This window comes from Colobus angolensis, unplaced genomic scaffold, assembly GCF_000951035.1.
Source record: "Colobus angolensis palliatus isolate OR3802 unplaced genomic scaffold, Cang.pa_1.0 Scaffold194, whole genome shotgun sequence".
Taxonomy (NCBI): Eukaryota; Metazoa; Chordata; class Mammalia; order Primates; family Cercopithecidae; genus Colobus; species Colobus angolensis.
In genome coordinates, this window is record NW_012115088.1 from 5,329,227 (window position 1) to 5,350,668 (window position 21,442).

Genomic DNA, 21,442 nt, shown 5'->3' on the forward strand with positions numbered 1-21,442 from the left:
CACAGCTAGTAGGTAACTGTATTAACATTGAAATCCAGCTGTTGAAATGCCTGAAATGGGCCAGATGACTACTGTGATGAACAGGAGAGAGCATGCCCCATCTAAAGGGGCAGCCCCTGCTCATGAAGGAGTAATCTAGTATAGAGGATCTGTCTGTTTTTTGATAGCAGTTAAACATTTGCATTTTTTGTGAAATGTTGGCAATTAATTAGGAAAACAAACCAAAAAACCACCAATGAGTCAGACAAATCTTGTATACAGATTGCATTCATTCAGACTGTTTAAAAAATAGTAATAATAGTAGAATCTACATTTTAAGTGATAGAAGAATTAAATTGGGCGTTTTATATACAACATTTTGCTCAGTGCTTGGCACATAGTAGTAAGTAAATGTTAACTTTTATTAGTAGCATAAACATTTTCTCCAGTCATTGAGATTCTGCGTAAGTATCATTTACTATTGTTTTTATTTAAAAAAATTATATACCTAGCAACATCAGTACAGGTCTGTTGTTAAAAAAAAACTCAAAAAATATAGCAATATAGAGAGAAAACAACTGAAGTTGCATGTACTTCCTTCTCTCAACCCTCTTCCTCTCTCCATATATAATTAAAAATCATAAATAGTGTACAGTATTTATCTTTCTGGGATTTGCTTTTTTCACTTAAAACATCTTGAAGATCTTCCAAAGTGAGTTCATACAAAGCTGCTTTACTCTTTTTAAAAGCTGCATGGTGTATCCTTTAGTATGGATGTACCATAATGTGTTGAACTAGGCCTCTCAATTGTCATTTAGGTAGTTTTCAGTATTTCACTCTTATAAAAAAGGCTCTGCAAAGATTATCTTTTTGCACATTTTTGAATATTTCCCTAGGATAGAATCCTAGATGGAATTGCTGGGCCAAAAGCATATTAAGAATTGTAGGCCGGGCGCGGTGGCTCAAGCCTGTAATCCCAGCACTTTGGGAGGCCGAGACGGGTGGATCACAAGGTCAGGAGATCGAGACCATCCTGGCTAACACAGTGAAACCCCGTCTCTACTAAAAAAAATACAAAAACTAGCCAGGTGAGGTGGCGGGCGCCTGTGGTCCCAGCTACTTGGGAGGCTGAGGCAAGAGAATGGCGTAAACCCGGAAGGCGGAGCTTGCAGTGAGCTGAGATCTGGCCACTGCACTCCAGTCCGGGCGACAGAGCGAGACTCTGCCTCAAAAAAAAAAAAAAATTGTTACAACTATTGCACCTTTGTTACATATATTTTAGTAGTTTTGTAATATTCTATTTTATGAATCTACCTTTATTTACTTTACCATTTCCTTATGTTGAAATATTTAGGTTGTTTCCAATTTGCCACTATAAATAGTCATGTGATAAATATCTTTGTGGGCAGGTCATATTTTTAAAAGATAAATAGTCTGAGAGGAAGTTATCAACTGTCAAGTATATTTTTGAGACTTTCCCAAAGTTGTTATAAGAACTGTATTTACTGGCAATATGTTATTTTTAGAAAAAGTAGAGCTTTGATGAAATCATTGCCAAGCATTTTTAATATTATACTTAAGATATTTTGGAACTTAAATATCTGTTTTATTTTAGGTCTTGTCATCTGTAATGAAGATCCTTGTGAAACAGAAGATTGATTAAAGCCTTGTAACATTGGACCTAGATTGGAGATTTAGAAAAGAAAGTCAAAATTAGTCACTTTGGTGTTAGTGTTCCCATTTCATAATATTTATTCTTTCTTCTAAATAGATTTAGGGAGTAGAAATTAAAATTCAGTGCTATACCAAAGGATATACTAATATTTGTTTGGCTTTTTTTCTCTTTTTGTGAGGGAGAAAAAAGTAGATAACGAAAAGCTATAGTCATTCATAATGAAATATACTAAACAGAATTTTATGATGTCAGTTCTTGGCATTATAATCTACATAACTGATTTAATTGTGGACATATGGGTATCTGTCAGATTTTTCCATGAAGGACAGTATGTTTTTAGTGTTTTATCATTAAGCTTTATGCTTTTTGGAACACTTGTGGTTCAGTGTTTCAGTTATTCTTGGTTCAAGGCTGATTTAAAGAAAGCAGGCCAAGAAAGTCAGCATTGTTTTCTTCTACTTCATTGCTTGCAAGGAGGAATTTTTACAAGGTAAGCATACATGTTTAATCATTACCACTGTTTTTCTTTTATCCAAACAGAAGCTACCTTTATGTATCTGGATAGTCAAATGTACAAAGATCCTTTATTTGCATGAAGCACAAAGGTTACCTGCTCCTCACTATTGTGCTTATGTAAGTCATTGCCATACTGTCAGAATTTTCCAGGTTCGTTAATAAAAATGTTTAAATTTATCTAATTAGGTTACTTTTTCTGATATGAACTCAGTTTTCACGAGAAGGAAAAAGACATTTCTGTGTCGTACAGAACTTTTATCTTCTCTGTATATTCTAAGTCTGATTGTGTAAATATGACATTTCACTTGTAACTGAGAGAGTACTCACTTTTTTATACTTATCGTTGATTTAACTAAATGAAATTTTTGCTGCAATAATGCAGTAGCTATGTGGTTAGCTAGGTACAGAGTCATAGAACTAAAGCAGCCTTAAGAATCATCTTGTTATAGGTAGAGAAACTAGACTCTAAATAGGCCCTCAGAATTCCATGATTCTCTGTATATTTCATTTTATATCTCCATTATTCCTTTAAGTGATTCTACTTTTGAGTCTGTCCTGTCAAAAAGCAACAAATTCATGACCCTTAGTTGAATGTATTAAAAAAATTTCAGGCTTTTCTTATATTAATTAATGGGAATAATGTCATTGTATATATGTGGAGACTTATAATTTTCAAAGTATCTTCACATATTTTGCCTTTTTGAAGCTATAGTTATTATGGTTTTAATAAGTAAAAGAAACAGAATGTGCAATGAGAAAGAAGTCTACAGGTTTTAGGAAAAGCTGGAAAGAAAGTGCTTTAGTTGTTGGTATTAGAAGTCAATTTTCGAACTGCACATTCTCAGTAAGATGCAAATGTCTAAAGAAATACAGTAAAAGTGCTGATGAACAAGTACATATGTAATAGGTAAGATTAAATGAGTATTCTGTGTGAGAAATATTGAGAATTATGTAGTTGTAATATTGAAGAAAGACAAAAGTTGCTTTTGCAAGGAATTTAGAAATATGGTAAATTCTCTGTTATTTGCCATTCTAATAATGGAAAATTTGCACATCTGCAGAACTATTTTCATCAGCATTCAAATTAGGACCTTAAAGTACACTGTGTTATAAATTATAAATTGTATTATAAAAGAAAGGTCAAATTGCCTTGATTTCCAGGGTCTCTTGATACACCTAGTAATTTTTGATTGAATATTACACATTGTATACAAAAGATGATAGAAGTTCCAAATGCTGCTATTTTGCTTTTTCTCTGGTAGGCATTTAGACTATGGTTCAGTCTGCTTTTGGTTTGCAGTCTCTAGGGAACTGAGAGTATGGTGTGGTCATCGCACCTCCTCAAGTCCTGAGTGCTGATTTTTATCTTGGCACCACAAGACTACCAGAAAGCCTGTTTTGCTTTTTCAAGACTTTCTGCTTAGCTTTTAGCCTCTATGGTATAGTTTCAAAATTTGGCACATATGTTGGTGGAAAAATTGATTGAGTTGAGGTCCCTCAGTAACAGACCTCTAAAACCTAGCTTAAACATCTTGAAGATCTTCTGGAGTGAGTTCATACAAAGCTGCTTTACTTTTTTTAAAGGCTGCATGGTGTATCCTTTAGTATGGATGTACCATAATCTATTGAACTAGGCCTCTCTTCTTGCCTAACAACAGCCCTTTGCTTGGGCAAAATCCAGGTTTTCAACCTCTTGTTCTGAGTAATAGAATCAGCAAGTATTTCCAAGCAATAAGCATTTGTAGATATATCAGCCCAGTTTATAGTTTCTCTAGTTGCTTTGGCAGGAGCATTGGTCTGTTCCAATATACTGGATCCTACCTAGAAGTATAGTGCGTAATGTGTGGTCTTAAATTGTTCTGAGTATAAAGTAAAACAAAACCTTTGCTGTTAACATTGATAATTTAAAAACCTCGAAACACTAGAATTCAATTTGCTATGCTCCCAACTAATATATTTATATTCTTGTCATTTTAATGCCTGTTGTTAATCCCGCTAGATGATATTATTATGTATTTTTCTACTTTATGTAGTTAAATTCTACTAAATTTTATTTATGTTTACCCATATATTTACTATTCTCTTTTTTATTTCTTCTTGAATCTCAGGACTTCTACCTAGAATTACTTTTCTTTTCTTTTCTTTTTTTTGAGACAGGGCCTTGTTCTCTCACCCAGGCTGACCTGCAGTGGCGCCTTCCTGGCTCTTTGCAGCCTCCACCTCCTGGGTTCAAGAGATTCTCTTGCATCAGCTTCCCGAGTAACTGGGATTACAGGCATGCGCCATGACACTTGGTTAATTTTTGTATTTTTAGTAGAAATGGGGTTTCGTCATGTTGGCCAGGCTGGTCTCGAACTCCTGACCTCAAGTGATCCACCCACCTCTGCCTCCCAAAGTGTTGGGATTATAGGCATGAGCCACTACGTTCGGCCCTAGAATTACTTTACTTCTGCTTTCCCGAGGTCTGCCTTTTAGAATTTCATCTATTGAGGGGCTGTTGGTGACATCCATCTCTCAATTTTTGGTTGTTTGAAAATATCTTTATTTCATTATCTTTCTTGAGAGATATTTTAGTGGCTGGCTATAGAATTCTAGATGAGTAGTTATTTTCTCTCTGCATATTATATTTGATTGTTTGTTGGATTCTATTGTTGCTCTGGAGGAGTTAGATTTTAGTCTCATTGCTGCTCTTTTGAAAGTGTTTTGTCTTCCTCCTCTGGCTGCTCTTAAGATTTTTCTCTTTATCTGTGGGTTTCTGCAGTTTAATTATATGTTTAGATGTAGATTTTATTTCTCTGGCTTAGGATTTGTTGGTCTTCTTGATTCTGTGGATTATTATCTTCTATTAATTCTACACAATTGTCAGCCATTATCTTTTTTAACATTTTCTTTACTATGTTTTGTGTTTCTTTCCCTTCTGGGATGCCAATCAAACATAACTATTAAATGTTAGATTTTTAAAATTCTTATTTTTTAACTCTCTCTGATACATTCTGTGGAATGTTATAATCCAAATTCCTCTCTCTCATTCCTTATATCATTGCTGTCATTCATTTCACTTATAGTAAGTATACGTAAGTATATAAATATATACACACAAGCATACATAATCAAATATATTGTCATATTATTTTGAACTGTTATCTGGATCAGTTAAAATTAAGATCAATTAAATGTAAGAATTATATTTAAATAATTTAAAATTAGATCAATTAAAAATCAGAAAAATAAGTTTTTGTTTATCTTCAATTATTCCTTCTTCAGTGCTCTTCCTTTCTTTATATATTTTAATAGATCCGAGTTTCTGACCTGTAACATTTTCCTTTTCTTTGAAGAATCTATTTTAACATTTCTTGCAAGGCAAGTCTACTGGCAACAAGTTTCCCCAGTGTTTGTGGAAATCTTTATTCTTCACTTTCGAAGTATAATTTCACAGGGTACAGAATTCAAAGTGATGTTTTCTTTCTTCTTCTTTTTTTTCCTCTCAACACTTTAAGTATTTCACTCCATTTTTTTTAAAATTTTATTTTTTATTTTTTATTATTTTAGACAGAATCTCACTCTGTTGCTCAGGCTGGAGTGCTGCAGTGGTACGGTCACAGATAACTGCAACCTCTAACTCCCTGGGCTCAGGTGATCCTCCCACTTCAGCCCCACAAGTAGCTGGGACTACAGGTGTGTGCCACCACACTGAGCTAATTTATATATATATTTTTTGGTAGAGACAGAGTTCTTTTTTCTAGATGGATTCTTGCTCTGTTGCCCAGGCTGGAGTGCCGTGGGCGATCTTGGCTCACTGCAACCTCCGCCTCCTGGGTTCAAGCAATTCTCCTTTCTTAGCCTCCTCAGTAGCTGGGACTAGAGGCATGTGCCATCACGCCTGGCTACTTTTTGTATGTTTTGTAGAGACAGGGTTTCACCATGTTGCCCAGGCTGGTTTTGAACTCTTAGGCTCAAGTGATCCGTCTCCTTCGGCCTCTCAAATCCATTCTCTTCTTGCTCGAATGGTTTCTGAGGAGAAAGTGCATGTAATTTTTACCTTTACTCCTTTAGGTGTTTTTTCATCTTTGGCTTCTTTTAAAAATTTTTTTCAGTTTTAATTATTATGGGTACATAATAGGTGTATGTATTTATGGAGTACATGTAATGTTTTGGTACAGACATACACAATATGTGATAATCACATAAGGGTAATTGGGGTATTTATCACCTCAAGTATTCATTTATTTTTTTGTGTTAGAGACATTCCAATTTCACTGTTAGTTATTTAAAAATATACAGTAAATTATCGTTGACTTTAGTCACCCTGTTGTGTTATCAAATGCTAGAGCCTATTCATTCTAACTACATTTTTGCACCCATTAACCATCCCTACTTCTACCTGACTCCCTGCTACCCTTCCCAGACTCTGGTAACTATTATTCTATTCTTTAACTCCATGAGTTTGTTTCAATTTTTAGCTCCCATGTATGAGTGAGAACATGTGAAATTTGTCTTTCTGTGCCTGGCCTGGCTTTTTTCACTTAATATAATGTTCTCCAGTTTCATCCACGTTGTTGCAAATGAAAATGACAGGATTTCTTTCTTTCCTCTCTCTTTCTTTATTTATTTTAAAATAGAGACAGGGTCATCATAGCTCATTATAACCTTGAACTCCTGGGCTCAGGTGATCCTCCCATCTCAGCAACCTGAGTTGCTAGCATCACAGGCATGTGCCATCAGGTCTGGCTAATTTTTAATTTTTTTGTACAGATGGGGTCTTAGTATATTGCCCAGGCTGGTCTCGAACTCCTGGCCTCAAGTAGTCTTCCTGCCTTGGACTCCCAAAGTGCTGGGATTACAAGCATGAGCCACTGTGCCCAGTCCAGTTCAAAATATTTTTTAGCTTCCTTGTGATTTTGTCTTTTACTAAAGGGTTAGACTAATAAATGTTTTTTCAAATATTTGGGTCTTTTGTGGTTATTTTAATGTTGATTTTTAATTTAATTCTTTTGTGTTCAGATAACATACTCTTATGTTTTCAGTCTTCTGAAATTTATTCAAACTTGTTTTATTGTCTAACATATGGTCCATCTTTATGAATGTTTCATGTACACTTGAAACATATGTGTTTCTGCAGTTATTCTGGTATTCTATAAATGAAATTTAGTAAGTGTAGTTGATAGTGCCATTCAGACATTGTAGAGTTTTACTGATATTATGCTTAGTTGTTATAAGTGTTGGGGAAACTGGGTAACCATTTAAAGGAAACAAAATATGTAAATTCTATTTGGCGATAATAGTTTTCACACAAAGGTCAGTCTTAGGCTATGCCCTACCATGGCACATGATCTAGAAAAGAGGTCTCTTCTGTGGAGATGAAATCTTCATTCTGTGGAAGTGGTGGTGAAATCTTCAGAAGTGTATTAGTAGAAACATAGAAGTAGACACTGGGAGAAATGTGCAATGTTGTATGTGTCTTTGGCATGTCACAGTTTTTGATGTGACAAAATATGGGTTCTAATTCTTCCAAGCCAGGAGAAAGTTTGAAAGGATAATCTGCAAGAGTTCTCCTCATCACCCATCCAAACCACAAGGGCAATAAACGAATTTTTCTCTGTATGGCGTATGAATACACAGACCATAGATTTTTTTTTTTTGAGATGGAATCTTGCTCTGTTATCCAGGCTGGAATGCAGTGGTGCAATCTTGGCTTACTGCAAGCTCCACCTCCCGTGTTCACGCCATTCCCCTGCCTCAGCCTCCTGAGTAGCTGGGACTACAGGCGCCCGCCACCACGCCTGGCTAATTTTTTTGTATTTTTTAGTAGAGATGGAGTTTCACCATGTTAGCCAGGATGGTCTCGATCTCCTGACTTTGTGATCCGCCTGCCTCAGCCTCCCAAAGTGCTGGGATTACAGGCATGAGCCACTGCTCCCGGTCTTTTATTTTTTTGAAATTGATTGGAAAAAAAGGAAACAATAGCCAGTATATGCAGCATGAGAACAGTAAAAACTTTGTTAACTTATAAAGTTGGTATACTTTAAGATAGCATGTTGTACTTCTAGGTAGGATACCAGATAGCAGGATAAATTTCTAATGAATCAAATATTAGTGTAAAACACTATGAAAGAAAACATTGGAGAAATCCTTTATAACTTTGAAATGGGGAAAGCCTTTGTAACCATGACTCAAAATCCAGAAGATATTAACAATTGTAGATTTGACTATAAAAATGCGTGCCAATAAACAAAAGCAAAAATCCCAACACACACACAACAAAAGCATAACAAAGAAAAACAACATTAACAGGGAAGAATAATTGTAAACTTATAACAGTAAAAGGGCTAGTCCTCTGATATTTAAGGAACTTCTGGAAATCAAAAAGTAAAAGACCATCTGCCCAACAGAAAAATGGGAAGAGAAAAAGGATAGTTCATAGAAAAGGAAATACAAATGGGCCTTAAGTTGTTTAAAAGATGCTAAGCCTCATTCATGAAAAATTTCAATTAAAACTACATTGAGATGTTATTCCTCATTTACTAGATTGACAAAAATCTGAATGACTATATACTGTCTTGGTAAAGTATGGGAAAACAGATACTTTCATACCTTGTTCATCAGAGTATGGATTGGTATAATTTCTGTGGAAAGTAGCTTGACCATATTGCAAATACACACACACACACACACACACACACACACACACACACACATATATATATTATATATATATGTATATTGGCCCGAGAGCTTCCTCTTCTAGTAATTTATCATACCTGCATACATGTAAAGTGATATCTGCACACAATTTTTAAGTGTAGCGTTGTTTGTAATAGAAAAATATTAACAATTTTAGTGTCTTTTGATAGAGTTTGTATTATACTATGCAATGGTATACTACATAACTATCATAAAGAATGTTAAAGTACTTTATATAGTGAAATGAAAAGATATCCAGAATTTGTTTTTGGGTGAAAAGACAAGGTGCAGACAGGAGGTTTAGTATGATACAATATTCCTGTGTAACAAAAGATGGTGAAAACTAATGGATATTTATGTTTGCTTGTATCTACATGAAGAAACTCTAGACGAGTACACATGAAACTAATAACTGAATTCCTGTGGTCATGGGGAAGGGTAAAAGCTGGATAGTGGGTTATAGGAGTAGGATAGAGTTTTCTCACTTATAACTTTCTAATTTTTTGAATTATTTAAATATTTTGTCCATTTAAAAAGGAAGAAAAAGAAAATTGAATTAGGTTGGGCATTAGTGGAAGATGCCAGATAGATAAACAAACACATTACTCTTTTTTTGTTTTTCTTTCTTTGTTTTTCTTTTTGAGAATTTTTGTTTTAGGTTTAGGGATACATGTGAAGGTTTGTTACATAAACACGTGTCACGGGGGTTTGTTATTACATATTATTACATCACTCAGATATTAAGCTCAGTACCAAATAGTTATCTTTTCTGTTCCACTCCCTCCTTCCACCCTCCTCCTCAAGTAGATGCCAGTGTCTGTTGTTTCCTTCTTTGTGTTCATAAGTTCTTACAATTTAGCTCCCACTTGTTTCTTTATTTTTTTTGGAGACGGAGTCTTACTCTGTCACTAGGCTGGAGTGCAGTGGTGCGATCTCAGATGACTGCAACCTCCACCTCCTGGATTCAAGCAATTCTTTCTCCTGCCTCAGTCTCTTGAGTGGCTGGGACTACAGGCACACGCTGCTATGCTCAGCTAGTTTTTTTTTTTTTTTAAGTACAAATGGGTGGAGGGAGGCATCTCACCATGTTGCCCAGGCTGGTTTCGAACACCTGAGCTCAGGCAATCAGCCCACCTCGGCCTCCCAAAGTGTTGGGATTACAGGCATGAGCCACTGTGCCTGGCCAGCTCCCACTTGTAAATGAGAACATGCAGTATTTGGTTTTCTAGCCTATGTTAATTTGCTAAGGATGATAACCTCCAGCTCCTTCCATGTTCTGGCAAAAGACATGATCTTGCTCTTTTAATGGCTGCCTAATATTCCATGGTGTGCATATATGCCACATTTTCTTTATCCAGTCTGTCATTGTTTGGTATTTAGGTGATGCTATGTCTTTGCTATTGTGAACAGTACGATGATGAACACTTATGTGCATGTGTCTTTATGGTAGAATGCTCTGGGTATATACCCAATAATGGAATTACTGGGTTGAATGGTAGTTCTTTTAACTCTTTCGGGAATTGTCATACAGTTCCTCAATGGTTGAACTAATTTACATTCCCACCAGCAGTGTATAAGGGTTCCCTTTTCTCCGCAACTTCACCAGCATCTGTTATTTTTTGACTTTCTAGTAATAGCCATTCTGATTGGTGTGAGATGGTATCTCATTGGGGTTTTGATTTGCATTTCTCTAATGATCGGTGGTATTGAGCTTTTTGCCATAAGCTTGTTTGCCACATGTATGTCTTCTTTTGAGAAGTGTCTTTTAATGTCCTTTGCCCACTTTTTAATGGGGTTGTTTGTTTTTCTTTTGTAAAGTTTTTTAAGTTCTTTATAGATACTGGGTATTAGACCTTCATCATATGCCTAGTTTGCAAATTCTTTCTCCCATTTTGTAGATTGTTTACTTTGTTGATAGTTTCTTTTGCTGTACAGAGCTTTTAAGTTTAGTTAGATCCCATTTGTCAATTTTTGCTTTTGTTGCAATTGCTTTTGGTGTCTTCATCGTGAAATATTTGTTCCTAGATCCAGCATGGTATTGCCTAGGTGTCTTCCAGAGTATTTTACAGTTTTGGGTTTTACATTTAAGTCTTTAATCTGTATTCAGTTGATTTTTGTATATGGTGTAAGGAAGAGGTCCAACTTCAATCTTCTGCATATGGCTAGTCAGTTATCCTAGCACCATTTATTGCACAGGAAAATTTTTTTCCCATTGGTTGTTTTGGTCAGCTTTGTCAAAGATCAGATAGTCAAAGATATGTGGCCTTATTTTGGGCTCCTTATTCTGTTCCATTGGTCTATGTGTCTGTTTTTGCACCAGTACCATATTGCTTTGGTCACCAGTACCATATTGTTTGGTCACTATAGCCCCATAGTATAGTTTGGAGTCAAATAACATGATGCCTCCAGCTTTGATCTTTTTGCTTAGGATTGCCTTGACTATTTGGGCTCTTTTTTGGTTCCATATAAATTTTAAAATAATTTTTTCTAGTTTTGTGAAGAATGTCATTGGTAGTTTAACAGGTATAGCATTGAATTTGTAAATTGATTTGGGCACTATAGCCATTTTAATGATATTGATTCTTCCTATTTATGATGATGGGATGTTTTTTCATTTGCTTGTGTCTTCTTTGATTTCTTTGAGCAGTGTTTTGTCATTCTCACTGTAGAGATTTTTTATCTGCCTGGTTAGCTGTATTCCTAGGTGTTTTATTTATTTATTTATTTTTGTGGCAACTGTGAATGGGATTGCCCTTCTTATTTGGCTCTCAGTTTGGTTGTTGTTGGTGCATAGGAATGCTAGTGAGTTTTGTACATTGATTTTATATCCCATAACTTTGCTGAAGTTGTTTATCAGCTAAAGGAGCTTTTGGGCCAAAACACTGGGATTTTCTAGATAATCATGTCATCTGCAAACAGAGATAATTTGACTCCCTCTCTTACTATTTGGATGCCCTTTATTTTTTTTTCTCTCTTGACTCATGGCTCTGGCTAGGACTTCCAATACTATGTTGAATAGAAGTGGAGAGAGAGGGCATCCTTGTCTTGTGCCAGTTTTCAAGGGGAATGCTTCCAGCTTTTGCTCATTCAGTATGATGTTGGCTGTGCATTTGTCATAGATGGCTCTTCTTCTTCTTATTATTATTTTGAGACAGAATTTCGCTCTTGTTTCCCAGGCTGGAATGCAATGGTGTGATCTTGGCTCACTGCAACCTCTGCCTCCCAGGTACAAGCGATTCTCCTGCTTCAGCCTCCTGAGTAGATTGGATTACAGGTGCCCGCCACCACACCCAGCTAATTTTTTGTATTTTTAGTAGAGACGGGGTTTCACCATGTTGGCCAGGGTGGTCTCGAACTCCCAACCTCAGGTGGGCTGCCCGTCTTAGCCTCCCAAAGTGCTGGGATTACAAGTGTGAGTCACCACACCTGGCCATGGCTCTTACTATTTTGAGGTATGTTCCTTCAATACCTAGGTTATTGAGAGTTTTTAACATGAAAAAATGTTCAGTTTTATCAAAAGCCCTTTCCATATCTGTTGAGATGATTGTATGGTTTTTGTCTTTAGTTCTGTTTATGTGATGAATCACATTTATTGATTTTTGTATGTTGAATCAACCTTGCATTCCAGGGATGAAGCCTACTTGATCATGGTAGATTAGCTTTTTGATGATGCTCAGCATTTGAGTTACTAGAGTTCTTGTATTGGCTCTTTCTTATCTCTGCATGTGGGTATTTCTTTAACTGCAGTGTAGATTGAGTATGGTCAATAGACTTCTTTTCTGGATGTTTTCACCTGGCTGAGGCTTTGTGTAGGGTCTTTATTTGAAGCTGACTTCTTGTCTCTGGTTTCAGTGGGGGTATATTAGTGAGATATTTTTGGTGTTGAAGCTTTGGGGGTATGATCCAGCAGGTGACATTTAGGCTTATCAATCAGTTGGTAGACTCTTGCTTGGTTGTGTGGCTTCCCTATGTTTCCTCACAGTTGCAGCTGTGTTCCCTGCCAGTGCTCTGAAAGTGTAGATTCCTCTCTCCCTTGAGTGCTGGCTGTAGTTCACAACTTGTCACTCCTGGGCTGCCCACTGCAGCTCTGGGACAGTCTTAGTGTTTATTTTCCTTCTCCAGGTTAGAGGCAGCAGAGGAAAAGATCATAGTAGTGATTGTGGTCAAGGGTCATTTGCTTGACTCCTGGGGGCTCCACCCCAGAGAGATGCAGGTCAGCAGTTACTCAGTGTAGTCAGCCCAAGATGGAGGGTTTGTGCTATGGGTCCAAGCCAGGAGTTTTCTGTCTGGTGACAAGCTAGGTAGGGCATGGGGGACTTGTGGGAAATTGGTTGGCCTCTTCTCCTTAGGTTGACTGCAGCTCATTGGAGGTGTGGATAAGGCACTTGGGATCTTTGCTCCTTTGTTAGTCCAAGTGTGGCAAGGCATGTTCCACTGCAGAGGCAGTGGCAAAGAGGCTTTCATTTGCCCCTGGAGGCTCTGTCTATGGAGTTACTGAGTTGGTACTGACTTGGTAGCTCTGGCAGGGGTGGTTGGAGGCCCAGGGCTGGAGGACCTGCCCAGTGAGGAGATACAGGAATACGTACCCATTTAGCAGTCTGGGCACTTTTCTGTAGGGCTGCTGTGGTATGCTTGGGGCCTGGTCCAGTCCTAGTCACCTCAGATTTTCCAGAACCTGGAGGTGTTACCATGAAGGCTGTGAAACAGCAAAGCTGTTGCCAGCTTAAAGGCACCTGTAGGAAGTGGCTGGAGACCCTGGTTGCGAGGTCCCATCCAGTGAGGAGGAACAGGATTGGCACCCACTTAAAACAGTCTGGCCATATTTTAGTAGAGCAGCTGGGCTGTGTTGGGGGTCCACTTCAGCCCTTGGTTGCCTCAGACACTCTGAAGTCCAAAGGCTGGAATGGCTAAGTTGCCCAAACAACAAGGTGGCCTGCCCCTCCCTCTAGGAGTACCGTTCCAGGGGGAATTCAGATCTGTGTCAGCTGGAAAGCTCTGTTGGGGGTGGCTGGAGGCCCTGGTTGGGAGGTCCTGCCCAGTGAAAAAGAATGAGATCAGGTACCTGCTAAAGGCAGCAGTCTGGCCATGTTTTGATAGAGCTGCTGTGCTGTGCTGTGGGAATCCCTTCTGCCTTAGGTGGACTCAGACTCTCTGAAGCCTGAAGGCTAGAATGGCTAAGGTGCCTGAATAGCAAAGATGGCAGCCTGCCCCTCCTCCTAGGAGTGCTTCCTTAGGGAGGTGCAATGCCACTATTGGTAGCTGGCTAGAATTCCAAGTAAGTGGGTCTTAACTTGTGAGATGCTGTGGAAATGGGGCCTGTGGGCTGTTGCTGTTCAGCCCCGTAGATTCAGCCTCTTTTCTAGGGGTATGTACGGGAGTCTAACATCCTGCTTTGCCATAGCTGCAGCTACTTTTGCTGGAAAGCCCTAGTATCTAAGCTTCCAGGGTCTCCATGCATGCCTGAGTGGCTGCTCTGCTGAGACTCTACATAGCTCTGTCTGTCAGACTGAAGACCGAAGGCCCTGGTGGAGTGGGTTCACAAGATCTGACCTGAGGGTTGCAAAGATCTGTGGGAGAATCATGATTTCCCCGGGTTGCTCTTTGACTCACCACTTCCCTAGGTTGGGGAGAATCCCCTGGCTCTGTGTTGTTCCCAGGTGGCTGTTGTCCTGCCTTGTTTTTCTTTGTTCTCTGTGGGTCAGGTTGTTTCCTTGATTAATCCCAATGTAAGTAGCTGGGTGTTTCAGTTGAAGATGTTGTATTTACTTGCCCCTTCTGTTTCTCTCTGAGAGCCAGGCACACTAACTGCTTCTAGTCTGCCATCTTGGCCACTTCATATCCCAACCCTTTTCCTTTCTCTTTGTATATTTTTAGTTCAGGAAGAGGCAGAATACTGAGATAGGTAGTGAGAAATGAGCAAAAATTAGAACAGTTCATAAAAATGGGCCAAATTGTCCAAAGGTTTGTCCAGGCTAAGTATTGTAAAACCTGAGATTTGCTGAATTGTGGGTTTGTTTCCCTAAGGAATAGAAAAATTGAATTCGTGTTGGTAGATGAAAGACAAGGGATAGCAACATGAATTATTTATTAGGTATGTGTGCCTCTTACTACTATGTATGCCATTACTGTTCAGGGGTCTGTGGTGTGGGATGTTTCATTTTCCAGAATATAAATTAAATGACAGTTTTGCATTTCTATTTTATGTGTGATTTGTGGTAAAAACCTCTCTCTGCCAAAGGAGAGTTTTCTTTTGATGGATATATGGAAGGTATTTGAATTATTTAAAATATGGAAATGACTTTTGCTCTTTTTAGTACATATGAAAAAGTTTAAATTATATAAAAATGAATACAATGGGAGTTGAATCTCCCTCCTCCCACAGATTCTTAGGCCCTTCTATGGAGTTAAATGGGCATTAAATAGTTGCACTCTCCTTCTTACCTATTTTTCAATTTAAATATCCTTAGAGAGAGGTCATGTAGTCATGTTCAAATTTATTAGGGTTCAATATTTATAAAACTTTAGGGTAAATTTTACTTCAGTCTCCAACTCTTTGGGGATTTAAAAAATATGTTGGTTATTGATTTCACACTTAAATTTATTATGATAACATACTTCATAGGATTACAGTCTTTTTACTTTTATTAAGACTTGTTTTTATAGCCCAACATGTAGTCTAACTTGGTGAATATTCCATGTGCATTTGAAAAGAATTTCTATATTTTCAGTTACTGGATGTAGTGTTCTATAAATGTCAATTAGGTCAATTAGGCAGATAATGTTAAATTATATCCTTACTGATTTTTTTAAGGTCTCCTTTTCCTCTCAATTACTGAGAGTCAGGTGATAAAATCCTCAATTGAGAATGCGGATTTATCTTTTTCTCACTTTACCTTTGACAATTTTTGCTTTGTGTATCTTAAAGCTCTATTAGGTGCATACAGATTTTAAAATATTATGTATTCATGATGAATTTATTCTTATATTATTATGATATGTTGATCCTCTTTATCTCTGGTAGTATTCCTTGATTTGAAGTCTGTTTTGTCTGGGATATTAATATAGCCATATCAAGTTTTTTATTTGGTGATTTCCTTTCAAACTATCTGAGTCTTTATGTTTAAAGAGAGTCTCTTGCAAAACACATGAATTTGTATGTCTTTTTAAAAATCCAGGTTGTTGATCTCTTTTAATTGGAGTGTTTAATCCATTTACATTTAGTGTAATTATTAATATGGTTGTTTTCTGACTTTGGTTCTTTCTGGTGAGAAGTCAGCCAACATTCTCATTGTTTCTCTGTGAGGAATATGTCTTTTTTCTCTGTGTATTTTTCAGGTTTTCTTTTTACATTTGATTTTCAGCAATTTGAGTAAGATGTGCCTATGTAGGGTGTTTGGGTATTTATTTTGCTTGGGTTCATTGAGCTTTTTGAGTCTGTATGTTACTGGTTTTGATTAAGTTTAACAAATGTTTTGGGTTAATATTTTGTCAAGTATTTTTTTTTCCCCTCTATCTTTTCTTCTAGGACTTCAATTTTACCTGTTATTGTTGTTCTGTTCATTTTTTTTTCTCCTAAGTTTTTCCCCTTTGTGCTTTAGTTTGGGTGATTTCTTTTGACCCTTAGTCATAGTCTAGTGAGATCTTAAGTCTCTTGAGTGTTAGTCTAGTGAGATGGCTATAAAACAAAATACAGGTTTTAAACAACAAAAATTTATTTCTCAGTTCTGGTGGCTGAGAAATCCAAGAGCAAGGTGCTGGAAAATTTGGTGTCATAGATGGTGCCTTCTCATAGTGTTCTCACATGGTGGATGGGCAAGGCAGCTCTCTAGGGCCTCTTTTATAAGTGCACTAATGCCATTCATTTTATCATCTTCCAAAGGCTCTTCACCTCAAATACCATCACATTGGGGATTAGCTTTCAACAAATGAATTTTGAGGTAACACAGACATTTAATCTATTGCACCTATCTTCATGTTCACCAATCCTACTTTTGTTGCTCTTTTCTGCCTTGTTTTCTTTTATATTTTGTCTGGAATTTATATTTGTAATCAGTAGGGGAGTCAGCCTGATACAATGTAATTCATCATTACTGGAAGCTGGTGGCTTTTTATTTCAAATAAAAGAACATATAGGGATAAAAATATGGGAATACACTATGTTAAGAAAGCCCTCTCTGCTTTTTCCTTTTTTTGGCCTATTTGTCATTTGTTTCATGAAAGTGAAGCAGGCTGGGCATGGTGGCTCACGCCTGTAATCCCAGCACTTTGGGAGGCTGAGGTGGGCAGATCACGAGGTCAGGAGATTGAAACTATCCTGGCTAACACGATGAAGCCCTGTCTCTACTAAAAATACAAAAAATTAGCCGGGCATGGTGGCAGGCGCCTGTAGTCCCAGCTACTCAGGAGGCTGAGGCAGGAGAATGGTGTGAACCCAGGAGGCGGAGCTTGCAGTGAGCAGAGATCATGCCACTGCGCTCCAGCCTGGGTGACAGAGGGAGACTCCATTTCAAAAAATAAATAAATAAATAAAAAAGTGAAACAGTGTCCTATTGATTAAAAATTATATTCATATTCCCTTTTTGATGAAATTACCCTCAGATAAGCAGAACTTTGTATATATTTGCCATTAATTGTTTCAGAATTAGAAAATATTTCTACCTAAAGACACTGGAAATTAAAATGTGTACATTTGTAGGCAGCACTATCTGTTTTGTTTTTAACAGACACTTAACATGTGCCAGGTCCTGGTCTAAGCATTTTACATTTATTAACTCATTTAATTCTCACAACAACCCAATGAGGGAGGTGTGATGATTGGCCCTGTTTTCCAGATGAGGAAACCGAAGCACAGAGAGATTAAATCAGGAAGTAGCAGAGCCAGAATTTGAACCATGGCATTCTGGCATTATTAGAGTCTGCATTCTTAACTACTTTGCTCTGCTACCTCTCTCAGTTTCTACTGCGTATAATAATTATGCTCTGGGTATGTTTATACTTGTGAATTTCTCAAGTTTTTCAATAGTATCTGCCCTATTGGATTATAAACCACTTAAAGAATAGGAATCACATACTCTCTACTATGTCAGATACCCAGAAAAGGCTAAAACACAACTTTTCTTAGAAGTCTTGCTTATAAATCCTAGGCAGTATTAATCATTTTTTCTTCAGTACTTACAGTTCAGTGTTTGCCTTTCTGATGAATGACTATTGTTTTTCTGCCTTATACTGCAGCTAGTAGTTTATAGGTTTGGCCCTCCCATTAGATTGTGAGGTCATTGAGGGTAGAGACCATGCCTTCATCATTTTTGTTGACACTCTTCCCTACCCTGGCATCAGTCCACATTGAGTATAATAGATCATGTTATTCCAGAACTGTGATGGTGAAAATATGCTTCTTTTTGCCAGATGAAGAATCTTTGCATATCCATATATTTGTCTTGTTTACAATGAGAATACTTTATATTTGTGTTTTACTTTCAGCTTTCCAAAGTCCTTTCATATCTACCATCTATTTATCTTTATGGAATAAAAAAATGTCATGAGCTTTCATGTATTACTTCAGTAAATATTTCTTGAGCACCTATTATGTGCCGATACTGTTCTGGTTGTTTAGGATATAGCAATGGACAAAACAAAGTCTGTCCTTTCATGTAGATTACATTCTTGTGAGAAAGTAAAGATAATAAACCGAAATAAATAATGTGCTAGGTGGTGATAAGTACTTCGAAGAAAAATAATATGGGATAAAGGGATAGAATATGGTAGAGAGTACTACTTTAGATGGTATGATCTGGAAGGCATCTATAAGTAAGTATAATTTGAGTAGAGACCTGAATGAAGTTAAGGAGCAAATGGAAAATATATGGAGTTTAGAAGAGTTCTAGACAGAAGAATTAGCAAAGACAAAGGCCTTTAAGTTGAGAAAAACAGCAAGGAGGCCATACTGGAAGTGGGAGAGAAATGAGATGGAAAGGTGGTTGTGGTGGTAGCATATGTGGGAGATAGATCATGGAGGGCCTTGTAACATATGGTAAGGACTTTGGATTTCATTCTAAGTTCGATGGAAATCATTGAAACATTTTCTACCCCAATGAGGAGTGACATCTGAATTATGTTTAAAAAGTTTAATCTGAATGCTGTGTAGGGAATAGCTTATATGGGGAGCAAGAGTAGAATCAGAGAGACCAATTATGAGGCTGTCGAAATAACAGGCCAGAGAGTTGGCTGCTTAAACAAGGGTGGTACTAGTGGAAGTGGTAAGAAGTGTTTAGATTCTGGATATATTTGAAGTTAGAACCAAGAGCCAAGCGAACTTGCTGGGGAATTTTTATAGCGCATGAAAAAAGAGGAGTTGGAACTATTCCCACATTTTTGGTCTGAGCAATATTGTGAATGTTATTACCATTTACTGAAATGGGAAACGTTGGCAGAAGGAACAGGTTGAAACAGGGCATATGTCATTGCCTTTATTTTATACATGAGGAAACTGAGACATAGATAAAGACTTTTGATAAGCTTTGGGGGTAGAATACTGGTTGCCTTACTGCTAGCCTCAGATTTCTTCTAAATAAACGTTTCAATTTTTTTGTTATCGATTTTATCTATGGGATGATAACTTGTGTTTACTTTACAATTCTTTCAAAACAAGAGCCTGAACAGGGATATTTCAAGAGTCTTTGAAGTTTTATATATTTTCTGGGATGGTAATGGTCAAAGAGCCTAGCACCTTGTAGGTATTGAGTAATTGCTTTCTAGATTAAATTAAGGGATGATTCAATCTCATCTTCAACCTTGGTATTCTCATAAGGGAAATTATCTGTGTTGTAGTTCAGATCAATTGCATGAGTGGATAATTGCAGTTTGTCTTTCAGAAAGTAGTGATTAAGACTGGAAATAATAAGATCTGGGTTTGGACCCTGTGTCTACCCCTTACTATCTGTGTAACTTTCAGCACATCACTCTATCTTTCTCAGCTTTAGTTTTTCCATCTGTGAAATGGAATAATGCCTACTTTTCTCACATAATTATTGTAAAGATGAAATGAGATTATGTATACTTAATAGAACTAGTACACAACCGGCACATCAAACATGCAATAAAGGTTTACAGGGTGTGAATCTCAATAAAGGTTTACAGGGTCTGAATCTCAATAAAGCCACTGAGATCTCAATAAAGGTTTACAGGGTCTGAATCTCAATAAAGCCACTGAGATATTCACAAAAAATCTCCCACCCTAATACTGCACTTTACCAGGGGTCTTAGCAAACGGCACACCAGGAGATTATATCCCACGCCTAACTCGGAGGGTCCCATGCCCACAGAGCCTCCCTCATTGCTAGCACAGCAATCTGAAATCTAACTGCAGGGTGGCATCGAGGCTGGGGGAGGGGCGCCCGCAATTGCTGAGGCTTAAGTAGGTAAACAAAGCTGCTGGGAAGCTGGAACTGGGTACCGCAGCTCAAGGAGGCCTTTCTGCCTCTGTACACTCCACCTCTGGGGACAGGGCATAGCTAAACAAAAAGCAGCAGAAACCTCTGCAGATTTAAATGTCCCTGTCTGACAGCTTTGAAGAGAGTAGTGATTCTCCCAGCACAGAGGTTGAGATCTGAGAATGGACAGACTACCTGCTCAAGTGGGTCCCTGACCCCCTGAGTAGCCTAACTGGAAGAGCCTAACTGGGTGTAGCCTAACTGGAGTGGACCTCAAGCAAACTTCAGCAGACCTGCAGCTGAGGGTCCTGACAGTTAGAAGGAAAACTAACAAACAGAAAGGACATCCACACCAAAACCCCATCTGTACGTCACCATCATCAAAGACCAAAGGTAGATAAAACCACATAGATGGGTAAAAAGTAGTACAGAAAAGCTGAAAATTCAAAAAATCAGAGTGCCTCTCCCCCTTAAAGGAATGCAGCTCCTCGCCAGCAACGGAACAAAGCTGAACAGAGAATGACTTTGATGAGTTGAGAGAAGGCTTCAGCCGATCAAACTTCTCAGAGCTAAAGGAGGAACTACGAACCCAGTGCAAAGAAATTAAGAACCTCGAAAAAAGATTTGATGAATGAATAACTAGAATAACCAATGCAGAGAAGTCCATAAACGACCTGATAGAGATGAAAACCATGACACGAGAACTATGTAACAAATGCACAAGCTTCAGTAACTGACTCGATCAACTGAAAGAAAGAGTATCAGTGATTGAAGATCAAATGAATGAAATGAAGTGAGAAGAGAAGTTTAGAGAAAAAAGAGTAAAAAGAAATGAACAAAGCCTCCAAGAAATATGGGACTAAGTGAAAAGACCAAGTCTACATCTGATTGGTGTACCTGAAAGTGCTGGGGAGAATGGAACCAAGTTGGAAAACACTCTGCAGGATGTTATCCAGGAGAACTTTCCCAACCTAGCAAGGCAGGCCAACATTCAAATTCAGGAAATACAGAGAACGCCACAAAGATACTCCTTGAGGAGAACAACTCCAAGACACGTAATTGTCAGATTCACCAAAGTTGAAATGAAGGAAAAAATGTTAAGGGCAGCCAGAGAGAAAGGTCGGGTTACCCACAAAGGGAAGCCCATCAGACTAACAGCAGA

At 37.7% G+C, this 21,442-nt stretch overlaps 1 protein-coding gene across 4 annotated transcripts in view; it reads left to right on the forward strand.

Annotated features, from left to right (window-relative positions):
- The window catches only part of XKR9 (XK, Kell blood group complex subunit-related family, member 9), a 69,041-nt gene that overhangs the window by 8,745 nt on the left and 38,854 nt on the right, over window positions 1-21,442 (forward strand). For 3 of the 4 annotated variants that reach the window (XM_011940931.1, XM_011940933.1, XM_011940932.1), the window contains one exon: window positions 1,595-2,144. The exons of the other annotated variant lie outside the window; for it this stretch is intronic. In XM_011940931.1, coding sequence (XP_011796321.1) covers window positions 1,873-2,144 — 272 coding nt within the window. In that variant the 5' untranslated portion in view covers window positions 1,595-1,872. The remainder of the gene's footprint in view (window positions 1-1,594; window positions 2,145-21,442) is intronic. 4 annotated transcript variants of the gene reach the window in all.